Source organism: Acinonyx jubatus, chromosome B4, assembly GCF_027475565.1.
Source record: "Acinonyx jubatus isolate Ajub_Pintada_27869175 chromosome B4, VMU_Ajub_asm_v1.0, whole genome shotgun sequence".
Lineage (NCBI taxonomy): Eukaryota > Metazoa > Chordata > Mammalia > Carnivora > Felidae > Acinonyx > Acinonyx jubatus.
The window spans coordinates 19936138-19962078 of NC_069387.1; the positions used below are offsets into that span (position 1 = coordinate 19936138).

Here is a 25941-nt window from a genome sequence, read left to right on the forward strand (position 1 = left end):
CAACCAGAATGCAAGAGATTAGTGGCCACAGAGAGAAGCAGAATCAGTTTACATCCTTTCAGGCAAGAGAATGATATTACTTCACAAGCAAGAAATCTGAGGCTCCCTGACCTTAATTTAGAAAGCCTGCAGTTAATAATCACATTAAGGTTGGTTTTACGTGCCAGTTTTTGTTTTCTTTGTTGTTTTTACAATTTGAGTATCCTCTGTCATTATCAAAATTATCTGCTGAAAGGCATACATTCACGTTTAAATTACTTAATCTGTAATAAAGGAAGTCTTATACTTTTGATATATCTGAGTTAAAATACACTTTGCATTAATTTTTTACAAAGGCAATCACATTGCTTGTGTTTATCCAGAGTAGAATTTAGCAACTTGTTGACTGTGACAATTAATACACTGAAAACTCCTTTTTAAATTGAAGAATCGAATGGGTTTTTCATTGTAATCTGTCAATCCCAATAAAGAATATATAGATCCCACCAAGAGTACACTCTTGCCCCTCCCTGAAAAAAGGTCAATTGTCTCTTGAAGGAAAGAGAACTAAACCCGAAGCTACAAAGTTAGCAAAACAAAAAAATAAAAACGGGTCAAGGAACAGATGTGCAGACCAGGGAGAGTTGGCACAGGTGACTAGGTCAGTAAGAAGAGGTTCTGATGACAGCAAATTGAACTTGGGGTTGTCCCCATAATTAAATACTTAATGAAAACAAATCTAATTAACGCCATAAGCCAAAAAGAACTATAAGTGATCTTCTCAAGTATGGTCAACTTTCACTTGACATTGTACTGAAGGAACTGTATTAGCTCAACCTGCTTTAGCTGCTTCAATGTAATTCACTGTGTGTTCACTAAAATGAGTTATCTGTCTTCTGACACCTGCTCTCTTTTAGAGAGAGATTTGTGTGTGTTGAAGCGGGGCGGTTATGATGTGAAATGTGTAGTCCAGCTATGAAAATGACACAGAACGAAAATACTCACAGAATGAAAAAAAATGTACATGCTGTACTAGAAGAAAAGTTCGTTACAAGGGCATTTTTTGGTGCCAAAAAAGTTTGGGTTTACTAAAATATTTATTTTCAAGGTACTTTTGGTATTATGCAAATAGAATACTTGGAGGGAAAAAAAATTCCCAAAAGTCATGTTTGCTACTTCTATGGTAAAAGGAAAAATATCTATTGCAGACATGGATTCAGTCTCCCCTGGGTAAGTCTAGAAGAAAAACAATGGAAACATATGGGATGAATTTACAAAAGTTCGAAAAGATGTCTTTGCCTATACTAACACTGCACTAAGACTACTAGGTTATGTATAGATTTTCTAGATTTCTGATACTAATTAGCCATTCTCAAGGCTGTGTTGGTTACATCATGTCTGTTCTTAGCATTTAAACCTTCATCTCTCTTTTTAAAAACACAGATACAAATTTAGCCAGATTTTAATGACAACAACTTAAAATATCGCTCTATTCAATTGCCTTTCTTGGGCATTTTTAACTATGAGGTCTCCCAGAAATCTTATTTAAAGGCAGTGCTGCCTTCAAAGGAGACACTAAATTAATGAAACATTCTTTCCCATTAAAACTAAAAGTTTAGGGCCCTTTTAAACCAGTTTGTTTTATAACTTTCTAAAAATTATTTCAGTAATTTTTATTAATCATTATATTAACAGCAGTTGTATAATTACAGGGTCATAGTATTTGAAACCCCAATAACTATGGAATATCTTTAATTTGGTCAGATATTTACTGATAAGGCATTATTAATTTATCTTTTACAAGCAACCTAGAAACAAGGTAATAAAATGCATAGCCCACTAACATTCTTAGCAGAAGAAAAGGTATCCTTAAGGTTCTTCTCCAGTTACCTAAGATAATGGGTCTCCTCATGTAACACCAAGAAAAAAAAAATTGTTACAAGATACTAGAGCTATTTTTTTACATGATGAGACTTTGAAACCAAAATAATGCAAAACATCACATAAAAATTCAGTCTTTTAAATGTGATTTTTAAAAGACCTACATGGTAGTAAAAAATTCATATCTATAATTTAAAATTCTCAAAGCAGCTCCTATCCAAAGGGTAATAAATAAATAAATAAAAAAAAAGATTGACGGTAATGTTTTGTAAGTTTGTTTATAAATAGTGGAAGCTCACTATGAAAAATAACTTTCAGCATTTATGTAACAAGCTGGGTTTTTTTTGGGGGGGGGTAGTTGTGTTAATCATTTTGCAGGGTTTTAAAACTGTTCATTATCAAAAGACTCAAAGGTATACTAACAGAATTGAAAAGGGCACTTGAACTTTGCTTTCAGTAACCCCTGAAATATTTTAGGTGTATAGGGTTTATTTAAAGTAAACTTGGTAAATTACTGATTTATATGGTAAAGAATATTTACTGTCATTTATGAAAACAAGGCTCATATTGGTAAAAATAAAAATTTTTCTGAATTTCTATTTAGTACATGTCAGGGACTGTGGTAGTTGCTTTTAGAAGATTCTCTACCCTAAGTTTACTGAATAAAAAGCATCCAAAGTGTTAAATTCAAACCTTCCAGGCAAATACTTAGTCTTTTCAATGTTGGGTATAGGCAGTCATTCACCTATAGATTCATTCACACACATATGCATATTACATATGTTATATATATTATATTATATATTTGTTCATATATATAATTTTGTTGTGGTTAAGCAACTTGTCAAGATGGATAGTAGGTACCATCCTTGAAATAAAAAGGCAAACATAAGAATATTGATGATTAAATTAATGCAAACCACCTGATTAAATACCTATAGCAATCTGTTCTTCAATGTTAAAAAGATCCAGCTGAAATTTAACTTCTCTAATTCTGATCAGTCTGAGAACTATCTTTTCCACAGCTAAAGGGGTCACTTTAAACACAAAAACCAGCATTGTTTTCTGTGGTTAGGTTACTGTAGCTTAAGTCTCTAAACACTAGAATTCCTCACACAGCTGTTAATTGTGGACCAGGGGACTGGCTGACATCTGCTTCTTGCTTATTTCGTTAATGGTTCACTTCCAGGTCCTAAAAGGATTGTAGCCTTTCTCCAAAGAGAATGTCGGATGCATCTATGTCTGTCTTCTACATAGTTGGCTTGTTCTGGTTTGTCACTCTCCATACAATGCAAATCTGAGTGAACTCACATCTGTCACCGATCGACCCAATTCGTGGGCAATCTTTTCCCATCGACCTGGGGTCCCTCCTGGGAACTTAACCATACTTCTCGTCAGCTGGCTGAGGTCCTCTTCTGTCCATTCAGGTGCCTGCAAAACATTATAGAAAAAGATAATTTAGAGAACGTTTGCCAAAACATTTAATAAGCCTGTGAAACAAACCACTGGCAATTTGTTTTCTACAAAAACAGTATTAACACGTGTCCAGTAGTTTAGATAAAGCTTTGAATGGCATATTTAACATTAGAATGCAAAGCTCCAGCAGCCTTTTAAATTTTCCTATGTATACGAAATAAGAAAGCAGAAATATTGTGAAGTCAGGCTTTTGAAGACACTAAAAAAAGCAGTTTTGCATTAAAGTAGGAACGACTCTCAAAGACTATGAAATGCATTGTGTGTCACTGCTGCTCTCACAGATGCCTCATGTAAGGTCACTATAAAAGGTCTTCAAGTTTTAAGAAAAATTATACTTTGAAGAAAACAAAACACCTTATAAGCGAAGATGAAAAGGTGAACAAACAAATGTGCTGATTTAGAATCAGAACTGAGACAAAGATAGTTTTTGTTCATTCTGTGTAACACTATTTCATTCTAAACATCGTGCATTTCCAAAAAGTTTAGCTTCTCAAACGCTAGCGTTTTAATAAACTTGGAACAGAAATAAAATGAGACATGCCTACAACCAAGACTTAAACCATTTCAAGTCCAAGCAAAGCAACACTTCATTTCTGAGAAGGTAAATAGCTTCTAAAAGTTGATCTGTTAAAGCGAGTTACAAAATAACCGAAAGATTATAAAATCTTTTTTCCAAAAGCAAAAATTCTAAGAGCAAGCATATTCTCTGCATTTTATCAGCACTACTACTTGGTCAAACCTAAAGCTGAGCAAAGCAAAAGAACCTATCACTGAGTAACAAATAACCACGTTACAGTTATTTTACATGAGATTTTAGCACGAAACTACTCCCTCCCAGAGGCTGCAGCCACTCTGGTATTAAACAATACTCTAGGAGTCAGCAGAGAAATGGAGGAAGCCCACCTTATTTTCCTTAATTAAAAAGAAAGAAACAAGAAAGAAGGGAACCTTGGAGACAAATACCTTTTCTAATCACCATTTCCGATAATGAACAGCATACATCAGGCCGTTTGCATTACAGAACCGTCAGCACAGAACAACAGTCAGAGGTGAGTGACCCCAGGGACGATCTCCACAGCTACAGCAAAGCTTCTCCCTGACACTAATCCTCGCTGTCATTCTCCCACTGTGCTCTAACCGCACTGACATCCGCCTGCCTCACTGCAAGCTTAACGGGGCCCTTCCTGACTTTTTACTGTCTCCCCCAATCAATGGTTCAAGCGTGCTCTTTTCACCATGTCCAAACGGCAGCTTCACTCGTAATCAAAGCGCACTGCCCCTGTTAAAGGGCTTTCCGAAAGGCTCTCCCATTTGCATTCATTTGCAAAGCAAACTACTTTTATTCACTTTGTTCTGCTATCAAGAATGTTCCCTGAAGCAGATAAATTGGCATAAATACAACCTGCCACTTAAGAGTCAGGAAATAATAGCCAATAGTAGGGAGGATTTTATCAATCATTCTATTTTGTATCCACTAAAAGCTGAAAGCCTCAAACATATTCATCAGTACAATCCGTACGATACAGGCATAAATTCACTTCTATAAAAAGGTAGCCCACATAGGGTATGGTCAGAATTTCTTTGATATTTAATGAATATCAGAAATCTAATGCTCCTTATCAGATAATTTGAAAATTTACACTGAAGCTTTTTTCTTCTTGCTTGTTTTTCCCTTTATTTAGGGGAAAAATTCATACTCAGATATTAGAGGGACATAACTGGATTTTCAAGGAAATACTTTTCTTTCTAAAAAGCCGAAACATTAATAAAGTAATTCTTTAAAATAATTTCAAGTTTTAGTAGATTGGCTTTCCAAATATGCTGCATATATGGACAATGGGCATTAAAAATCAATCAGATTTTAATTCTTTGTTAATAAGATGAGTCTAAAAGAACAGTGCCACTTTTTTTTTTTCCCTGGGAAGGGAAAATTTTAAGTATTTGGACTGGTATTCTGAAAAATCATCTACTGCTAGGACAGTCTTTCCCTTTAGTTTCCTGGTTATTTCATGGCTGTGATTTTTTTCATTATTAATACAAAAAAAACTGGATCGATAATAACTAGGCCCATAATCTGAAATCTTTGAAAGAATCCTTTTAGCAATTCATTATTCTCTCTCCTACAGCTGTAAGGCACTTTGGTGAATGTGTAATTCCTCGGCAATAGTTAGTTGTGTCTTTAGAAGCAACTGAGCCTACTGTGACCCAGCTCCTACAGCAGCCGTGAGGGTGGCCGTGGTGTGAATGTATTCTCCTTGTTCTAATCTGGAGCCAACTGTAGCTGTGAAAGTCAAATGAATGCATACGCATACTGCTTTGCCACTTAAAACCATGTGTGTCCAATATTACTGAGACACCGGGCCAAAAATTCATCTCTACAGTAAAGTAATGGAAGATACCACATGGTGTGGGGACAGCTGTTGTGACTACACCAGCATTCCAATTTTGCATCAGAAAAGCCCCACTCTGGGACTAAATCTCCATACTGAATAAAAAATAAAAAGTAAGTTTTCAAATTATTCGCGATTTTTATGTAATGATCCCCAAATAGATCTCCTAAAGTAAGAGCTCATAGGAAAATTTAAATTGTATTCCCAAATAATATCCCTTTGGGATAGATTTTTGTCGTAAAGCCACATATGTTCAAAGATTTGATGCCTTTGAAAATCCTTACTATTCTTGGGGGATAGGAGTTGGAAGCTAGAGAGGAAAAGCACACTCTATGTTTTGAGTAACTCATAGGCACCTTCCCCCTCACAGCTGCAGACCATCAAATGTTAATTACCAAGTATCGTGCAATTTATTTGGTACTGAAAGGTAGGGCCAAATTAAAAGAAATTTATATGGGCTTATTTATTATATTTTCCTATTGTAAGGACAAAAGATCCATTTCTATCTAATAGTAAAACTCACTAATGAATATTTCTATCCACATGACCTACTAATGACCATTATTTACATAACTAGAAAAGTTACAGTTTTGGATTCAACAGTTTGTAGTAGATTCAACTCAATTCATAAATTCTCAGAAATTTTACCTAAGAAATAATGTCCTTGTAAATACCATCACCCAGTTAAAATATCAGATATTATCAGATCTCATAATGTATACATAGTAATATGGATGGCAAATCTAATAATCTACCTTCCAAATCCACATTCTATACTGATTTTGTGTTTCAGAATGTATATTTGACTTTCACCTATACAGTTTTCCTTTCCAACTTAAAAATTGAGCATTTACGTGCTCTTGACTATATATGTGGATAAACTGTATGTAAAGGAAAAAACCCAGGGGTGCCTGGGTGTCTCAGTCAGTTAAGCTTCTGACTTCGGCTCATCGTTCTTGAGTTCGAGCCTCACATCAGGCTCTGTGCTGACAGCTTGGAGCCTGCTTCGGATTCTGTGTCTCCCTCTCTCTACCCTACCCCGCTTGTACTCTGTCTCTCTCTCTCAAAAATAAATATTAAAAAAAAAAATTAAAAGCTTATCTCTTCAAATGTTTTTTCACTCTTAGGAAGTGAAACTCTTCTTTAAAGAAAAGCTTGTAACTCATCCCAAACTGTTGTTCTAAGGCTGTGACCCTTTACCAGTAATCGCTTCATGTCGTGCCCAGAAAGGTCTCCTCATCTATGATTTAGCTACCTTCCCAGAAAGAGGTCTCCTCTGGACCAGCGATCCTAAAGTGTGATCCATGTGCTGGTGCCAGCCTGCAACCAGTTTGTCACCAATCCATGACCAAGTAAGTCCAGAAACTTCGGGTACGGATTAGAAACAGCAAATTGACGCTGCTGCAACAACCAAGTATGTGAGCAGTAAACTCTTCTTTTAAACAATATAAGATGGTGAGATGTTGTCAGACTAGCATGATGGGTCACGTGAAGTGTGGGCACAATAGGACTACAGATGGGTCAGCAACAGATGGAAAGAAAAATATTCTACACCTGGTTCTTTACTACAGATAGTTTGAGAAACTTTGCTCAAGACCATGCATACAGTTCAAATTTCTTTTTACCTCCTTTTGGGGGAAGCAACAGTAAATAAATCCCTCTTGAGAAACGGACACAAGGATGTCTGATCCTTTAAAAACTATTTTACGCCACTAAGTGTTGTGGTGATTTGACACACAGTGAACGATGACACTCTGGGATTACTCTGGGATAGGAAACAGCAAATTGCAAAGGGCTTGCGGCAGGAGCATGTCCAGGATGCTTGAGGAATAGTGAGATGAGCAGGGAAGCTGGAGCAAAGCAAGCAAAGGGGGCAGGGAGAGGAGAGGAGGCCAGAGAGGTAAGAAGATAAAATCATATAAGGACTGAGAGGCCACTGCAAGGACTCTAGCTCATTTACTCTGCATGATACATAAAGCTACTGGAGGAACAGTTTTAAACGGAGGTATAATTACAGACATTATATTAGTTTCAGGTGTACAACACAATGATTTGATGGGTTGGAACTGCATGGGTCCCCTTATACACGGATTTTTTTTTTTTAATACAGTACCGTCCTATAACTGTATTTTCTTTTCCTTATGATTTTAATAACATTTGTTCTCTAGTTAGTTAAGTTTTTGGGGAGTCAAGTTATAAGTGGGTTTTCAACTGAGCACAAGGTGGGGGTGAGTGGGTTGGCACCCCAATCCCCATGTTGTTCAGGAGTCAACTGTATTAAGAAATGATCACGGTAAGTCTAGTAACGTTTGTCACCATATATAGTTACAGTATTTTGTTTTCTTGTGATGAGAACTTTAAAGATGTACTGTTAGTAATTTTCAAGTATGCAATACAGTATTAATTATAGTTGTCATGCTATAAATTACATCCCAGGGCTTATTTCTTTCTTTATATGAAAAAGATTTTTTTAAGACTATTTCTTTATCTTTGCGGGGAAGAGGGGCAGAGAGAGAGGGAGAGAGAATTCCAAGCAGGCTCCTTGCTGTCAGTGCAGACCTGACACAGGGCTCAAACCCACGAACCAGGAGATCATGACATGAGCCAAAACCAAGAGTTAGATGCTTAACTAAGTCCCCCAGGACTTATTTTATAACTGGAAGTTTGTACCTTTTGATCTTCTTCAGCCATTTCACCTACTCCCTCCCCTCCCCCTCTGGCAACAACCAATCTGTTCTCTGTATCTATGAGCTCCGTTTTGTTCTGTTTTAGCTTCCAATATAGATGCGATCATATGGTACTTGCCTTACTCTGATTTATTTCACTTAGCATAATGCCCTCAAGGTCTGTCCATGTCATAAATGGCAAGACTTCCTTTTTTTAGTGACTGAATAATATTTTCTTGTGTGTGTCTATGTGTGTATCATATTTCCTTTATCCATTCATCTGTCAGGGGACACTTGTGTTGTTTCCGTGTCTTGGCTATTGTAAATAATACTGCAGTAAATGTGGAGGTGCATATCTTTTTGAGTTAGCGTTTTCATTTTCCTTCAGATAGATAACCCAGAAGTGGAACTGCTGGATCATACAGTGGTTCGAGTTTTAACTTCTCGAGGAATCTCCATTCTGTTTTCCATCGTGGCTGCACCAATTTACCTTCCCGCCAACAGTGCCCACAAAGGTTCCCTTTCCTTCACATCCTTGCCAACATGTGTTACTTCTTTGTCTTTTTGATACTACTCATTCTAACAAGTGTGAGGTGATATGTCATTGTGGTTTTGATTTGCATTTTCCTGATGATGAGTGATGTTGAGCATCTTTTCATGTACCTATTGGCCATCTATAGGTCTTCCTGGAAAAATGTCTATTTAGATCCTCTGTCCATTTTTTAATCATTGTTTTTCTGCTATTGAGTTGTACTGAGTTCTTTAATGTTTTGGATCAGATATCGAATTGCAAATATTTTCTCCCATTCAGTGGATTAGTTTGATGTAGTCCTACTTGTTTATTTTTGTTTTTGTTGCCTTTACTTTTAGTGTCAGCTCAGTTTGGCCTGCTCTTGAATGAATGAATGAATGAATGGTGCCTCATGGTAGATTACCTCAAGCTAAATGCTGTGGGCCTCATTAAGGTCCCCATGGCCAATATTATTGCAGTTACTGACTTCATCCAATTAGCAATTGGTAAATATTTTGCTATTATGGATTTAGTGAATATGTTTTGTTCAGTGACTATTTCAACAGCCTCTTGACTGCAGTTTATCTCACCTCCAAAGTATGGTACACTTCTACCCAACTACCATGGGGTACCTCATCAGCCTTGTCCTCACAGTCTTTAAGGACAAGCTCTTAACTACTTCCTGATTCTTTCAGGAAGACAAGTATGACATTACACTGATGACTTCTTCCCATGAGGAGATTCATTTGACATACTCATTCAAGACAGACAAAGGAGCTCACCAAAATGAAATGGGCCATTGCCTCATACAAAATGTAATGTCTTGCCACCTTGGTTAAAGTCTTGAAAATTAATTGGTATACTGAGAGGGATGCTCCACCCATAATGCCGTCCAGAAACAGCTACGGATTCTCTCAGCACCCACAACTTCTTTTAGGCCTTTCTGTGTTCTGGAAGAAACACATTTCTCCTTTACATATTTTACTTAAATACTTTTATGCTGTTTGCTGCAAACTGGCTCTTCTTGAGTAGGGGTCCCCTTTAGGAAAGGGCTCTAGAACCCATCCAAAATGCAAAATGACAGGTACTCCTACTCCTGTTACTGCCCCCCAGAGACTCCTTCATCGTAGAGAGGTTTTGGCAACTTTCTCTCAGCATCAGAATACCATTTAATACATGTAATAACTTTAAAATGGTAAAACCACAAATATTTGAATTTTGCTAAAATTAAACTTTTGGTCTTTAAAAGAATTTTTTTAACGTTTTTATTTTTAAGACACAGAGAGAGCATGAGCGGGGAAGGGACAGAGAGAGAGGGAGACACAGAATCCAAAGCAGGCTCCAGACTCTGAGCTGTCAGCACAGGGCCCAATGCTGTCAAACCCATGGACCGCAAGATCATGACCTGAGCCAAAGTCGGACGCTCAACTGAACGAGCCATCCAGTCACCCCTAAACTGTTGGTCTTTCAAAGAAACTATTTAAAAAATGAAATGGAATGCCACAAAGTAGGAGCAAATATTCCATAACACATATCAGAAAAGAGATTTGTATCACAATTTATCCATTCTCCTACTGATGGACATTTATTTGGGTAGCTGCTAGCTCTTGGTTATCACATATCATTATTATTATTAAAGTTTATTTATTTTGAGAGAGACAGGGAGCATGCACACACACAAGCATGCACAAGTGGGGGAGGGGCAGAGAGGGAGACAGAATCCTGAACCGGCTGTGCACGGTCACTGCAGAGCCTGATGCAGGGCTCAAACTCACGAACTGTGAGATCATGACCTGAGCTGAAGTTGGGCACTTAACCAACTGAGCCACTTAGGTACCCCTATCATGTATTATGAATACAGCTGCTTGGACATTTATTTATAATTGTCATAGTGGTCATATGTTTTAATTCTTCTTAGATAAATACCTAGTGGTGGAATTGCTGAGTCATAGGGAAAGTATACATTTTATAAGAAACTACGTAAGTATTTTTCCGAACAAGTTGTATTGTTTTACATTCTAACCTGCAGTGTATGAAGGGTCCCTCCAGGTACTCACCCACACTTGATATTGCCAGTTGTTTTAGTTTTGACCAGTCTGGTAGGAATGAAACGTGTTTTCTTTTGGTAATAATTTCCAAGATTACAAATGATCTTGAGTATCTTTACATGTATTTATTGACCAACTGAATATCTATTTTTATGAAGTGTGTATTCATGTCTTTTGCTTATATGTTAATTGGGTGAAGAGTTCGTTATATTTTGTGGACACAAGATCTTTGTCAGAAATGTTTTATGAATATTTTCTCCCATTCTGTAACTTATATTGTCACTTAAAATCCTTTAACTTTTAGTTTGAAATAATTTTATTTATTTATTTATTTATTTATTTATTTATTTATTTAACGTTTATTCATTTTTGAGAGACAGAGAGAGACAGAGCATGAGCGGGGAAGGGGCAGAGAGAGGAAGACAGAATCTGAAACAGGCTCCAGGCTCCGAGCTGTCAGCACAGAGCCTGACGCAGGGCTCGAACTCACAAACTGCGAGATCCTGACCTGAGGTGAACTCGGACACTCAACCGACTGAGCCACCCAGGCGCCCCGAGTTTGAAATAATTTCAGACCTCTAGAAAAGTTGTAAAAACAGTATGGAGTTCCCATATGTTCTTAATACAGCTAACTATGATGTTAATATACTTTTATTGAAGTATAATCCACATATAACGTTACATTAGTTTCAGGTCTATAATACAATCATTCAATATATTGCAAATTGTTTACTACAATATGTTTAGTTAAATCAGTCACCACACATAGTTAGAATTTTTTCTTTTGATAAAAACTTTTAAGATCTATTTTCTTAGCAACTTTCAAATGTGCAATACCATATTAACAATAGTCACCATGTCGTATATTACATCTCTATAATTATTTAATGTTTATTTACTTTTGAGAGAGAGTGAGGCAGAGCACGAGTGGGGGAGGGGCAGAGAGGAAGACACAGAATCCGAAGCAGGCCACAGGCTCTGAGCTGTCAGCATAGAGCCTGATGTGGGGCTTGAAACTCACGAGCCATGAGCTCATGACCTGAGCCAAAAGTGGACATTTAGCCGACTGAGCCACCCAGGCCCCCCTATAACTAATTTATTTTAAACTGGAAGCTTATACCTTTTGACTCCCTTTACCCACTGTGTGTATCCTCTACCTCTGGCAACCACCAGTTGGTTCTCTGTATCTATGGGCCTTGTCTTAGAGCTTACCATCTGTGTTTTATGTTCAAGTCTTTAATCCATTTTGAGTTAATTTTTGTGTATGGTGTAAGATAGTGGTCCAGATTCATTCTTTTGCATGTGGCTGTCCTGTTTTCCCACCATCATTTACTGAAGAGACTTGCCTTTCTTCATTGGATGTTCTTGGCTCCTTTACCATCAATGAATTAACCATATACGTGTTGGTTTATTTCTGGGCTTCCTATTTTGTTCCCTTCCTCTATGCGTCTGTTCTCATGCCAATGCCATACTGTTTTGATTACTGCAATTTTGTAATATAGTTTGAAACCAGGCAGTGTGAGGCCTACAGCTTTCTTTCTCAAGACTGCTTTGGCTATTTACTGTCTTTTGTGGTTCCATACACATTTTAGGATTGTTTGTTCTATTTCTATAAAAAATGCCATTGGAATTTTAATAAGATTGCATTGACTTTATAGATTGCTTTGCATAGTACGGACATTTAAAAAATATTAATTCTTCCAATCTATTAGCATGGTATATCTTTCTATTTGTGTCTTCTTCAGTTTCTTTCATCAATGTTAATATAATAGCATACAGGTCTTTCACCTTCGTGGTTAAATTTATTCCTCGATATTTTATTCCTTTTGTGTGACTGATTTTTGTATTCTGAAACTTTACAAAATTTGTTGATTTGTTCTTAATAGTTGTTTGGTGGAGTCTTTAGGGTTTCTAAAATATATAATACCATGTCATCTATGCATAGTGACAGTTTTACTTCTTCCTTTCCAAACTGGATGCCTTTTATTTCTTTTTCTTGTCTAACTGCTGTCATAAGCACTTCCACCATTATGTTGAATAAGAGTGGCAAAAGTGGGCATCCTAATCTTGTTCCTGATCTTAGAGGGAAACTTTTCACTGTTGAGCATGTTAGCTGTTACTGTTGAGTACGATGTTAGTTGAGTGTGGTATCAGCTGTGGGCTTGTCATATATGACCTTTATTATGCTGAGGTACGTTCCCTCTACACCCATTTCATTGAGAGTTTTTATCATGAATGGATGCTGAATTTTGTCAAAAGTTTTTTCTGCATCTATTGTGATAGCTCTAATCTTATTTTTTGAATGTAGTATATCACATTGATTTGATTTGCAGATGTTGAATTGTCCTTGCATCCCTGGAATAAATCATACTTGATCATGGTGTATAACACTTTTGATAAATTGTTGAATTTGGTTTGCTAATATTTTGTTGAGGATTTTTATACGTTTATTTATTTTGAGAGAGACAGAGATAGTGTGATTGGGTGAGGGGCAGAGAGAGGATCCCAAGCCAGGCTTGAACTCACGAAACTGTGATATCGTGACCTTAGCCAAAACCATGAGTCAGAATGCTTAACCGACTGAGCTACCCAGGCTCAATCCTCCCCTGTTGAGGATTTTCTACATTTATGTTCATGAAGGATATTGATACTGGCTTGTAATTTTTACTTGTGTTGTACTTGTCTGGTTTTGGTTTCAGGGTACTGTTTTATTTTTTTGAAGAGTCTAAGTAGGATTGGTATTAATTCCTCTTTGAATTTTTGATAGAATTCACCAGTGGAGCCACTGGGTCCTAGACTTCTGTTTGTTGGCAGATTTTTGATTAATGACTCAATGTCCTTACTAGTAACCAATCTGTTCAGATTTTCTATTTCTTTTTTTTTATTATTAAAAAATTTTTTTTAATGTTTCATTCATTTTTGGGGGCACAGAAAGAGACTGTGAATGGGGGAGGGGCAGAGAGAGAGGGAGCCACAGAATCCAAAGCAGGCTCTGAGCTATCAGCACAGAGCCCAATGCGGGGCTCGAACCCACAAACTGTGAGATCATGACCTGAGCCCAAAGTCTGCCACTTAACCTACTGAGCTACCCATGAGCCCCTCTATTTCTCTTTTTTAAAGTAAGCTCTAAGCCCAACATTGGGCTTATACTCACGATCCCAAGATCAACAGTCATATGCTGTACCAACTGAGCCAGCAGGCATCACTCAGATTTTCTATTTCTTCATGATTCAGTCTTGGTCAGTCGTATGTTTCTAGGAATTTATTCATTTCTTTTAGGTTGTCCAATCTGTTGGTGTATAACTGTTCATACTCTCTTATGATCCTTTGTACTTCTGTGGTATAAGATATAATGTCTCCTGTTTCGTTTCTGATTTTGTGTCCTTTTTTCTTGGGGAGTCTAGGTAAAGGTTTGCTAATTTTGTTTATCTTTCAAAGAGCCAGGTCCTAGTTTCATTGATCTTTTCTATCATCTTTTTAGTCTCTATTTCATTTACTTCCATTCTGATTTTTATTTCCTTCTGAATACTAACTCAGCTTTGGTTTTTTTTTTTCTCATTCTTTGAGATATAAAGTTAGGTTGCTTAACATTTTTCTTGCTTCTTAATACAGGCATTTTTTGCTATGAAGTTCCCTTTTAAAACTGCTTTTGCTGCATCCCATAAATTTTGGTATGTTGTATTTCCATTTTTATTTGTTTCAAGATACTTCATTTCTCTTCTGATTTCTTTTTGACCCACTGCTTGTTCAGCAGCATGCTGTTTAATCTCCACATACTTGTGAATTTTCTAGTACACTTCTTTTATTTGATTTCTAGGATACTTTGGAAATGACTAGTGTGACTTCCAAGGATAAGTTATAATATAATGGGAATCCTCCAATTTTAAAAGATAGCATGTAATTTGTTCTTGACTATCTGAACTGACCAATGGTACTACCTACCATGGTGGTAGAAGGCATTCAGGTCAACCTCAACTCCAGGGTTGTTATGGATGACCAAACTGCCACAGATGTTTCCTGTGGGTAAAGGTGGAAACTGTACAATTGGTAATGCATCTTGTGATACGTGAGGGTGGTGGAACTGGCATAAAAATGGTGGTATTCTGGCTACTGCTACTGCTCTCTGACCCAAGAGTCATGTCTTCCATCAGTATCCTTGACACTGTGGCTAACTTGTTAGTCTATAAATAGGGTGAAATTTTACACCCTTTACAGCTGTTGACAGTCTACGCCTTTTCATTTTCTTAAAAAGCAGGAGTTTTTAATTTTCATGAAGTACAACTTATTAACATTTTTCTTTTATGGTAAGTGATTTGAGTGTACTATTTAGGAAATCTGTGCCTGTTAGGATGAGATAGGTTCATTGTCTATTTCACATGGATATTCAGTTGTTTCACTATCATTTGCTAAAGACTATTCTTTACCCATCTGAAGTGCCTTGATATCATTGTCAAAAAGCAATCGATTGCATTTAATTCAGGACCCTCTGTTACACTGATCTACTTGTCTATTGTGTTATTGTGTGCCATATAATTTCCATTATATAGATAAATTTAAGATGTAGCATATCACAATGTATTTTTTTGCATTAAACCTGTTTTAAATTACAAAGAAATGTTCAATCTATTTAAATTTTATCCCTGCATGTAAAATAATGCCTGATCATGCATGCAAAGGACATAAATCATGACATCTAGTGTTTGTTGTATCCCCTACCCCCCCCGCCATTTTCTTTATGATAATGCTGCTGCGCATGTATCCCTTTGAATTAGTATTTTTGTATTCTTTGGGTAAATACCTACTAGTGCAACTGTTGGATCATAGGGTAGTTCTATTTTTAACTTTTTGAGGAATCTCCATACTGTTTCCCAGAGTGGCTGTACCAGTTTGTATTCCTACCAACAATGTAAGAGGGTTCCCCTCTCTCCACAACCTCGCCAACACTTGTTTCTTGTGTTGCTGATTTTAGCTATTCTGACAGGTGCGAGGTGACATCTCACTGTACTTTTGATTTGTATTTCCCTGTGTGATGAGTGATGTTGAGCATCTTTTCATCATGTGTCTGTTGGCCATCTGGATGTCTTCTTTGGAAAAGTATCATTTATGTCTTCTCATTTCTTAACTGGATTATTTGTTTCTTGGGTGTTGAGTTTGAGAAGTTCTTTATAGATTTTGGATACTAACCCTTTATCAGATATGTCATTTGCAAACATCTTCTTACTTTTTAGTTTTGTTGACTGTTTCCTTTGCTGTGCAGAAGCTTTTTATTTTGGTGAAGTCCCAATAGTTTATTTTTGCTTTTGTTTCCCTTGCCTGAGGAGACCTATTTAGTAAGAAGTTGCTATAGTCAATGTCAAAGAGGTTACTGCCTGTGTTCTCTTTTAGGATTTTAATGGTTTTAGGTCTTACAGTTTGGTCTTTAATCCATTTTGAATTTCTTTTTGTGTATGGTGTAAGAAAGTGGTTTAGTTTCATTCTTTTGCATATTGCTGTTCAGTTTTTCTGATACCATTTGTTGAAGAGACTATCTTTTTCCCATTGGATATTCTTTCCTGCATTGTTGAAGATTGACCGTATAATTGAGGTTCACTTCTGGGTTCTCTATTCTGTTCTACTTATCTATGTGTCTATTTTGTGTGGAAACAGACCAAGTGTCCATCAACTGATGAATGGATAAGGAAGATGTGGTATATAGATATAATGGAATATTATTCAGCCATAAAAAATAAAATTGCCATTTGCATTGACATGGATAGAGCTAGAGAGTATTATGCTTCGTGAAATAAGTCAGGTACAGAAAGACAAATACCATCTGATTTCACTCATGTGGAATTTGAGAAACAAAATAAATGAGCAAAGAGAAAAAAAAAAAAAAAGAGAGAGAAAGGCAAACCAAGAAATGGCCTCTTATAGAGAACTGATGGTTACCAGAGGGGAGAGGGCTGGGGGCGTTGGTTAAGTAGGTGATGGGGATTAAAGAGTACACTTGCGATGAGCACCAGGTGTTGTATGGAAGTATTAGATTATATTGCACACTTGAAACTAATATTACACTGTATGCTAACTAAATGGAATTTGAATAAAACCTTTAAAAAAAGGTCCTGATAAAAGGAAAAAGAAAGTATTCTGGACAAAATAGAAAAGATTCAGATCCACCTTTTACCAAATCATTTACATATACATACAAAGACACGTATACATATTATATATGTACATATATATAATATGTATACAGTACATATAATATATATAATATGTATACATTATATATAATAATATATGTATACGTTATATATAATATATGCTATATATTATATATAATAAATATATATATAAAAACATGTATTTACTATATTAGTCAGAAAGGAAGACTCTGAAAATGAGCACTGGTAAATTTATATTAGATAATTTATATGCAGTCATTAGTTTCTGTTTTTTATATGATGAAAGGTACAAAAATGCCTTATAAAGGATTACAGTACTGCTCACTGCCTGAAACTTTGCTGTTTTTAGAACAGCAAACTGTTTTAGAACAATGCAGAATAGTAAAGTGTAGAAAGTCAGTTACATGCATCACTATTACACTACTTAGGATAAAGTAAAATCATATTTCAAGACTGACATCATGTTAGTAGAAAAATTTTAGAACATGACAATGGCTTTAAGACCTCTTGAAAAAGCAGTTAAAACTACTTTTTTAGTTTTGGTGGAAATGAATTAGTCTATCAGCTTGTCAGTCATGCTTTGAAATTCAAGTTCTAAAACTAACATAATTTAAGATTAGAGAGATTAGATACAAGGTACATGGGAAGTAGTCTTTAAAAGTTATTTAGTTTGATTCCCTAAATAAGGATAAGGCCACACTTAATAAAAAATAAATGTATAAAAAAACCCATTATTGAACACATTAAGGTCTAAATAGCATACTATAAATTCACCTAAAGTATCAAATTCAATGTTTCTTAGTATATTAAGAGTTATGCAACCATTACTACAATCAATGTTAAAACATTTTCATTATCCCCAAGAGAAATCTTTTACCTAGTGTCCCCCCCCCCCCTTTGCCCCAATCTCCTTAGCCCTAGGCAGCCACTAATCTACATTCTCCCCCCCAAAATTCCCTAGTCTGGGTATTTCATGTATACAGTATGTGGTCTTTTATGACTGGCTCCCTTTACTTGGCATGTTTTCAAGATTTGTGTTGTAGCATGTAACAGTACGTCAATTCCTTTTCGTTGCCAAATAATACACCAGTGTATGGATATACCAAATTTTGTTTATCCAGTCATTGTCTGATGGACATTTGGATTATTTCTACTTCTTAACTATTATGAATAATACTGCTACAGACATTTCATGTATAAGCCTTTGTGTAGACATATGTTCATTCCCTTGATTAGATGCCTAAGAAGGGGACTGCTGAGTCATATGGTAACTCCATGTTTAACTTTTTAAGGAACTACCAGACTGCTTTCCAAAGTAGCCGTGCCATGTTACATTCACAAGAGTTCCAAATTCTCCATGTTTTTGCCAGTATTTCTCTTATCTTTTTTATTATGACCATCCTACTGGATGTAAAGTGATATCTCATTGCTTTGCACTTCCCTAATGTGAAATACATGTTCCAGATATGCACCTGATAAGGGCCTGGTATCCAGCATACATAAAGAACTCATACTCAACAATAAGACAGGCCAGCAACTGTTAATTAAGCAAGTAGGTAAAATGTTAATTAAGCAAGTAGGCAAAATATCCATAAACATTTTTCCAAAGAAGATATACAAATGGCCAATAAGCATATGAAAAGATACTCAGTATCATTAGCTATCAGAGAAATGTAAATCAAAACCACAATGAACCTGAATCTTGTGTCCAACACAGGGTAAGTAATATTTTGAGAAATAAGACTCAAGAATTCAGGGATTAGATCATACAAGGCTTCCACGGCCTTCTGAGACAGTGCCAGGCACATAGTAAGCATCTATCAGTGCTTCACATGTACTAAATCATTTAATCCTCAACAATCTAAGAGCATATCACAGAGTATTGAGATATTATAGAACTTGCCTAAGAGCTCACAAATGGGATCCACTACTAAAAAAATCCACCGATGGTCCCCATTTCCTATAGGAAAAAGAATCCAAGTTCCTATGCATGACATCTAAAGGCTTGGCATCTGGTTCTTGCCTACCTCTCTAGTTTTCCTCTTAATCTCTGCCTCAAACCTTATGTCTCAGATATCCAAAATCACTGGCTGAACATTCAGGCTGTTACTTATGGCTGTGCCTTTTTGAATACATTCCTTCTGCCCAGAATGCAGTATTGTCTACCTAACTCCTCCTCCATTAAGAGTAAGTTTTCTCAGAGAGGCCTCTCAGGCCCACCCAGTCTGTCCTCACTGAAAACCTCTCCAGCATTCCTGACTCTCAGGCCTTCAGACTTGGACTGGAATCTACACTATCACTCTCTGACTCTTAGGCCTTCAAACAGACCTCTCTGGGTATCCAGCTTGCAGACGGCAGATCATGAGACGTCTCAGCCTCCAAAATCACATGTAGGCTCTGGATTTAAAATCAGTGTACATAAAACTGAACAAAATTTTACTGGCTTTGGAGCTCAGGAAGATGGCAGAACGGAAGAAACCTGAGCTCACCTCCTCCCACATACTCACCAGAGCTGCAACTCAGTGTAGTGTAACTCACTCTGAAAATGACCTGAAGACTAGTAGAACAGCTCTCCCATAGCTAAAGAGACAAAGAAAAAGCCACATTGTGAAGGGCAGGAGGGGCAGAGAGTTGGTCAGGAACCAACCCCCCAGTAAGGTGACCCATAAGTGGGAGGGAGAGCACAGGCACAGGGGTCCTCCCTGAGGACTGAGAGGCTCAGGCCCCACACTGGGCATCCTCTGCCTTGGGAATCTGTACTCTGAAGACAAGCCACCATAATACCTGGCTTTGAAAATCAGCAGGATTTAACTTGGGGAGAGCCAGAGGGGGATAGGAAACTCAGACTCTGCTCTTAAGGGCTAGCATAGTTGTTCTTCTTCTCAGGCAACAGTCTGAAAAGCTCCTGGGTTATACGTGAGGTAAATTTATTGACTAATTTCAGCGCATGTGCGCATGTGGCAGGGATCGGTAGGAACTCTTAGGGAACGGAAGTGCTGGGGGGCACAATTCTTCTTGCTCCCCTTTAGCCCAGCTGGCCTGACGTTGACTGCAGCCGGTTCTGACACACTTCATCTATACCATGATAGCACTGCTTGTCCTTCCCTCGTATTCCCCTGTGGACATGTCCCATTTAACCTGCTCGCCCCTGCAGGTGCCCTTCCAAAGCGGCCCCTGCCCCGAGGAGTGGTGGGCAGCTCAGCCCACCAACATGCCCACAACAATTGCAACCGGGGCCCTCAGACAGGGGGTCTGGGTGCTGAGCCCACCTACCAGTGCGCACACAGCAGCCACGGCTGGTCCTCACAAGCAGCTGAGCTGGGGGCTAGCCCCACCCACCAGTGCGCCCAAAGTAGTTGCAGCCCAGTCTCAACAAGAAGCCACGTGCAGCCCACACAGGGGACACCCTCTGGAGTGCCTGGTTTTGATAACCAGGGGAAGTGTGCTCCTGGGCCCCACAGGACGCCTTCAATACAAGGCCACCGCCTGCAAGACTGGGAGCTATACCTGGTCTAATACATACAAACAAACACACAGAATCAGACAAAATGAGGCGACAGAGAAATAGATGTCAAATGAAAGAACAAGATAAACTCTGAGAAAAAGAACTAAATGAAACAGAGATAAGCAAATCTACCAGACAAAGAGTTCAAACTAATGGTCATAAAGATGCTCACTGGACATAACAGAAGAGTGGAAGAACTCAGGAAGAACTTCAACAAACAGACAGAAAATATAAAAAAAGAACCAAAAAGAGCTAAAGAATACAGTAACTGAAATACAATATATACTAGAGGCAACCAACAGCAGATTAAAGGATGCATAAGAACAGATCAGCAATTTGGAAGGAAGATGGGGTAATGGAAACCAAGTTGAACAGCAAAATGAAAAAAAGAATTACAAAAAATTACAGGCTAACAGACCTCTGGCACAACATCATGCATGATAACATTTGAATTACAGGAGCCCCAGAAGAAGAGAGAGAGAAAGAGGCAGGAAACTTATTTGAAAAAAATAGCAACTGAAAACTTCCCTACCCTGGGGAAGGAGACAGATATTCAGGTCCAGGAACCCCAAACAAGATGAACTGAAGAAGGTCCACATCAAGACACATAAAAATTAAAATGTCAAAAATTAAAGAGAGAATCTTAAAAGCAGCAGGAGAAAAAGAACTAACTAAATACAAGGGAAATCCCACAGGGCTATAACTTGAGTTTTCAGCAGAAACTCTACAGGTTGAAGTGGTAAAAGGTAAAACCTTACAACTAAGAATACTGTGACAAGGTTATTATTCAGATTTAAGGGGAGATAAGGTTTCCCAAACAAAAATTAAAGAAGTTCACCACAACTAACCATATAAGAAATGTTAAATAGACTTCTTTAAGCAGAAAAAGAAGGGCCATAACTAGAAGGCAATTATGAAAGGAAAAAATTTCACTGGAATAGGAAAGGTAGTAGAGTAATCGCTTATAAAGTTAGTTTGAAGGTTAAAAAACAAAACCAGTAAAATCATTTATATCTAAAATAATTAGTCAAGTGATACAAAAAATAAAAAGATGCAAAATGTGTCATATACATAAAAGGTGGAGGAAGGAGTAAAAATGTAGTGCTTTTAGGATTGTTTGAACTTAAGTGACCATCAACTTACTATATACTGCTATATATATGTTATATATGAACCTCACGCTAACCACAAGTGAAAAACCTATAAAGATACAAGAATTAAACAGAAGGAATCTAAGCCTAAAGCAAAAGAAAGTCATCAAATCACAAGAGAACAGAGTAAGAGACAAAGAAAGGGATAGAGTAAGTGTATAAAAACAACCAGAAAACAATAAACAAAGGTGCGACAAATACATAACTGTCAATAATTACCTTAAATGTAAACGAACTATGGGTACCTGGCTGGCTCAGTTGATAGGGCATGTAACTCTTGATCTCAGGGTTGTGAGTTCAAGCTCCACATTGGGCATGGAGCCTACTTAAAAAAATAAATAAATAAAAGAACTAAATGCTCCAGTTAAAATACACAAAAGACTCACTTCAGACCTAAAGACATACACAGACTTAAAGTGAAGGGATGGAAAAAACACATGCCATACAAGTGAGAGTGGAAAAAAAGCTGGGGTAGCAATATTATTATCAGACAAAATAGACTTTAAAAAAAGACTGTGACAAGAGACCAAGAAAGGCACATATATTAAAGGATCAGTCCAACAAGAGGATAAAACAATTATATATCTGTGCTAGGAACACAAATAGAAACAAATATGTACAGCAAATATGAACAGACATAAAGGGAGAAATTGACAGTAATACAGTAATAGTAGAGGACTTTAACAGCCTATTTACATCAATGGATAGATCATTCAGACAGAAAGCCAATAAGGAAACAGTGGCTTTGAATGACAAATTAGATGAGATGGACTTAACAGACATATACAGGACATTCCAAACAAAAACAGAGAATACACAGTCTTTCCAAATGCAGATGAAACTCTCTCCAGGATAGATCACATGGTAGGCCACAAAATAAGTTCCAATAAATGTAAGAAGATTAAAATCGTCAATCATCTTGTCTGAACACAACAGTATGAAACTATAAATCAATTACAAGGAAAAAAACTGGAAAAAACACAAAACATACGGAGGCTAAACAACAACTTACTAAACAACCAGTGGGTCAATGAAGAAATTAAAGAGTAAATCAAACAATACTTTGAGACAAAGGAAGATGGAAACACAATGGTCAGAATCTTTGGGACACAGCAAAAGCAGTTTTGAAAGGGAAGTTGGTAGCAATACCTGCCTACTTCAAGAAAGAAGAAAAATCTTAAACAATCCTTACAAACTGAAAGGAACTAGAAAAAGAAGAAAAATGAAGCCTAAAGTTAGAAGGAGAAGGTCATAAAGATCAGAGTGGAAAAAATTAAAAAAAAAACTAAAAACAAGCAAACAAACCAGAAAAGATCAATAAAACTAAGCTGATTGTTTCAAAAGATAAACAAAGCTGATAAACTTTTAGACAACTCATCAAGAAAAAAAACGAGAGTGGACTCAAATGAAACCAGAAATGAAAGACACTAAGTTACAACTGTCACCATAGAAATACAAAAAATTATATGCCTACCAAATTGAACAACCTATAAGAAATGGATAAATTCCTAGAAACATACAATCTTCTAAAACTGAATTAGGAAGAAATATAAAATTTGAACAGACCAATTACTAGTAATGAAGTTGAGCTGGTAATCAAAAACTCCCAACAAACAGAAGTCTAGGAACAGATGGCTCCACTGGTGAATACTACCAAATATTTAAAGAAGATTAAGACCTATTCTTCTCAAATGAGTCCAAAAATTGAAGAGGAGGGAATACTTTCACATTCATTCTATGAAGACATCATTGCCCTGATACCAAAACCAAAGACACTACAAAACAGAAAATTACAGTTCAATATCCCTCATAAACAAAGATGCAAAAATCCTCAACAAAATATTAGCAAACAGAAATCAGTAATACATTAAAAAGGATCATTCACCACAATCAAGTGGAATTTATTCCAGGGATACAAGGATGGTCCAATGTATGTAAATCAATCAATGTGGCACACCACATTAACAAAATGAATGATTAAAAATCATATGATCATCTCAATAGATAAAGAAAAAGCAGTCGACAGGATTCAACATCCATTTGTGATAAAAACTCTCAACAAAGTATGTTTAGAGGGAACATCTCTCAACATAATAAAATCCATATATGACAAACTCACAGCTAACAATACTCAATGGTGAAAAGCCTTCAGCTTTTCCTCTAAGATCAGAAGGAAGACAAGGATGTTCACTCTCACCACTTTTGTTTTTTAAGTTGATTTTTATTTTGAGAGAGATAGTGTGCAGAAGGTGCAGAGAGAGAGAGAGAATCTCAAGCAGGCTCTGCACTGTCAGTGCAGATGCGGGGCTCAAACCACAGACCATGAGATCATGACCTGAGCTGAAATCAAGAGTCGGATGCTTAACCAAGTGAGCCACCCAGGCACCCCTATTCTCACCACTTTTATTCAATGTCATACTGAAAGTCCTAGCTGCAGCAACCAGACAAGAAAAAGAAATAAAAGGTATCCACATTGATAAGGAAGAAATAAAACTTTCACCATTTGCAGATGACATATAGAAAACCCTAGAGTCTACCAAAAAACTAACAGAAATAATAAGTGAATTCAGTAAAGTTGCAGAATACAAAATTAATATATAGAAATCTGTGCCATTTTTATACACTAATAATGAATTTCTAGAAAGAGAAGGAAAACAATCTCATTTACAAATGCATCAAGGGGCACTTGGGGGGCCTACTCAGTTAAGTGTCCGACTCCGGCTCAGGTCATGATCTTGTAGTTGATGAGTTTGAGCCCTGTGCTGAGCTGTCTGCTGTCAGTGGGGAGCCCACTTCAAAAACTCTGTTCCGCTTTCTCTTTGCCCCTCCCCCGCTAGTGCATGCTCTCTTTCTCTCTCAAAAATAAATAAACATTAAAAAAAAAAGTGGGCACTTCAGTCAGTTAAGCGTGTGACTGACTCTTAGTTTCAGCTTAGGTCATGATCTCACGGTTTTGTGAGTTCAAGCACCATGTCTGGCTCTGCCCTGGCAGTGCAGAGCCTGCTTAGGATTCTCTCTGTCTCTCTCTCTCTGCCCCTCCCTGACTTGCACTGTCTCTGTCTCTCTCAAAATAAATAAATAAACTTAAATAAAAAAATAAAATAAAATAAAACAAAAAAATACCTAGGAATATTTAACCAAGAAGATGAAGACATGTATTTTAAAAACTCTGAGACCCTAATGAAAGAGACTCAAGATGAAACATATGAAAAGACATATCATGTTCATATATTAGAAGAATTAATATTGTTGAAATACCCATATCACCCAAAGCAATCTACAGATTCACTGTAATCCCTACCAAAATAGTAACGGTATTTTTTCACTGAACTAGAACAAATAATCCTAAAATTTCTATGGAAGCACAAAGACCCTGAAGAGCCAAAGCAGTCTTGAAAGAACAAAGCTGGAGGTAACACAACCCCAGATTTCAAACTACACTACAATGCTATAGTAATCAAAACAGTATGGCACTGACAAAAAAATAGATACACGGATCAAGAGAACAGAATGAAGAGCCCAGAAATAAACCCATAATTATACGGTTAACTAATTTACAACAAAAGAGGCAAGAATATACAATGGGAAATAGTTTTGGGAGAACTGTACAGCTGTGTGCTAAAGCACGAAACTAGACCACTTTCTCATACCATACACAAAATTAAACTAAAAATGGATTAAAGACCTAAATGTGAAACCTAAAATCATAAAACTTCTAGAAGAAAACATTGGCATTAATCTCTTTGATACTGGCTACAGGAACATTTTTCTAGACATGTCTCCTCAGGCAAAGGAAACAAAATAATCAATTTTTTTCACAGTAAAGGAAGCCACCAACAAAACAAGGCAAACTACTGAACAGGAGAAGATATTTGCAAACAATATAGCTGATAAGGGGTTAATCCAAAATATGTAAAGAACTTATACAACTCAACACTAAAAAATCTGTAAGTTAAAAATAGAGGACCTGAAAAGACATTTTTCCAAAGAAGACACACAGATGGCGAACAGACACATGAAAAAATGCTCAACATCACTCATCATCAGGGAAATGCAAATCAAAACCACAATGAGGTAACACCTTACGCCTGTCAGAATGGCTAGAATCAAAAGACAAATAATAAAAAGTGTTGGCAAGGATGTGGAGAAAAAAGAACCATTGTGCACCGA

At 36.9% G+C, this 25941-nt stretch overlaps 1 protein-coding gene across 1 annotated transcript in view; it reads right to left on the bottom strand.

The window, feature by feature from the left end:
• DNAJC1 (DnaJ heat shock protein family (Hsp40) member C1) overlaps positions 1–25941 on the bottom strand; it is a 217498-nt gene that overhangs the window by 25743 nt on the left and 165814 nt on the right. Inside the window, exon 9 of the mRNA XM_027073603.2 lies at positions 3172–3291. Coding sequence (XP_026929404.2) covers positions 3172–3291 — 120 coding nt within the window. The remainder of the gene's footprint in view (positions 1–3171; positions 3292–25941) is intronic.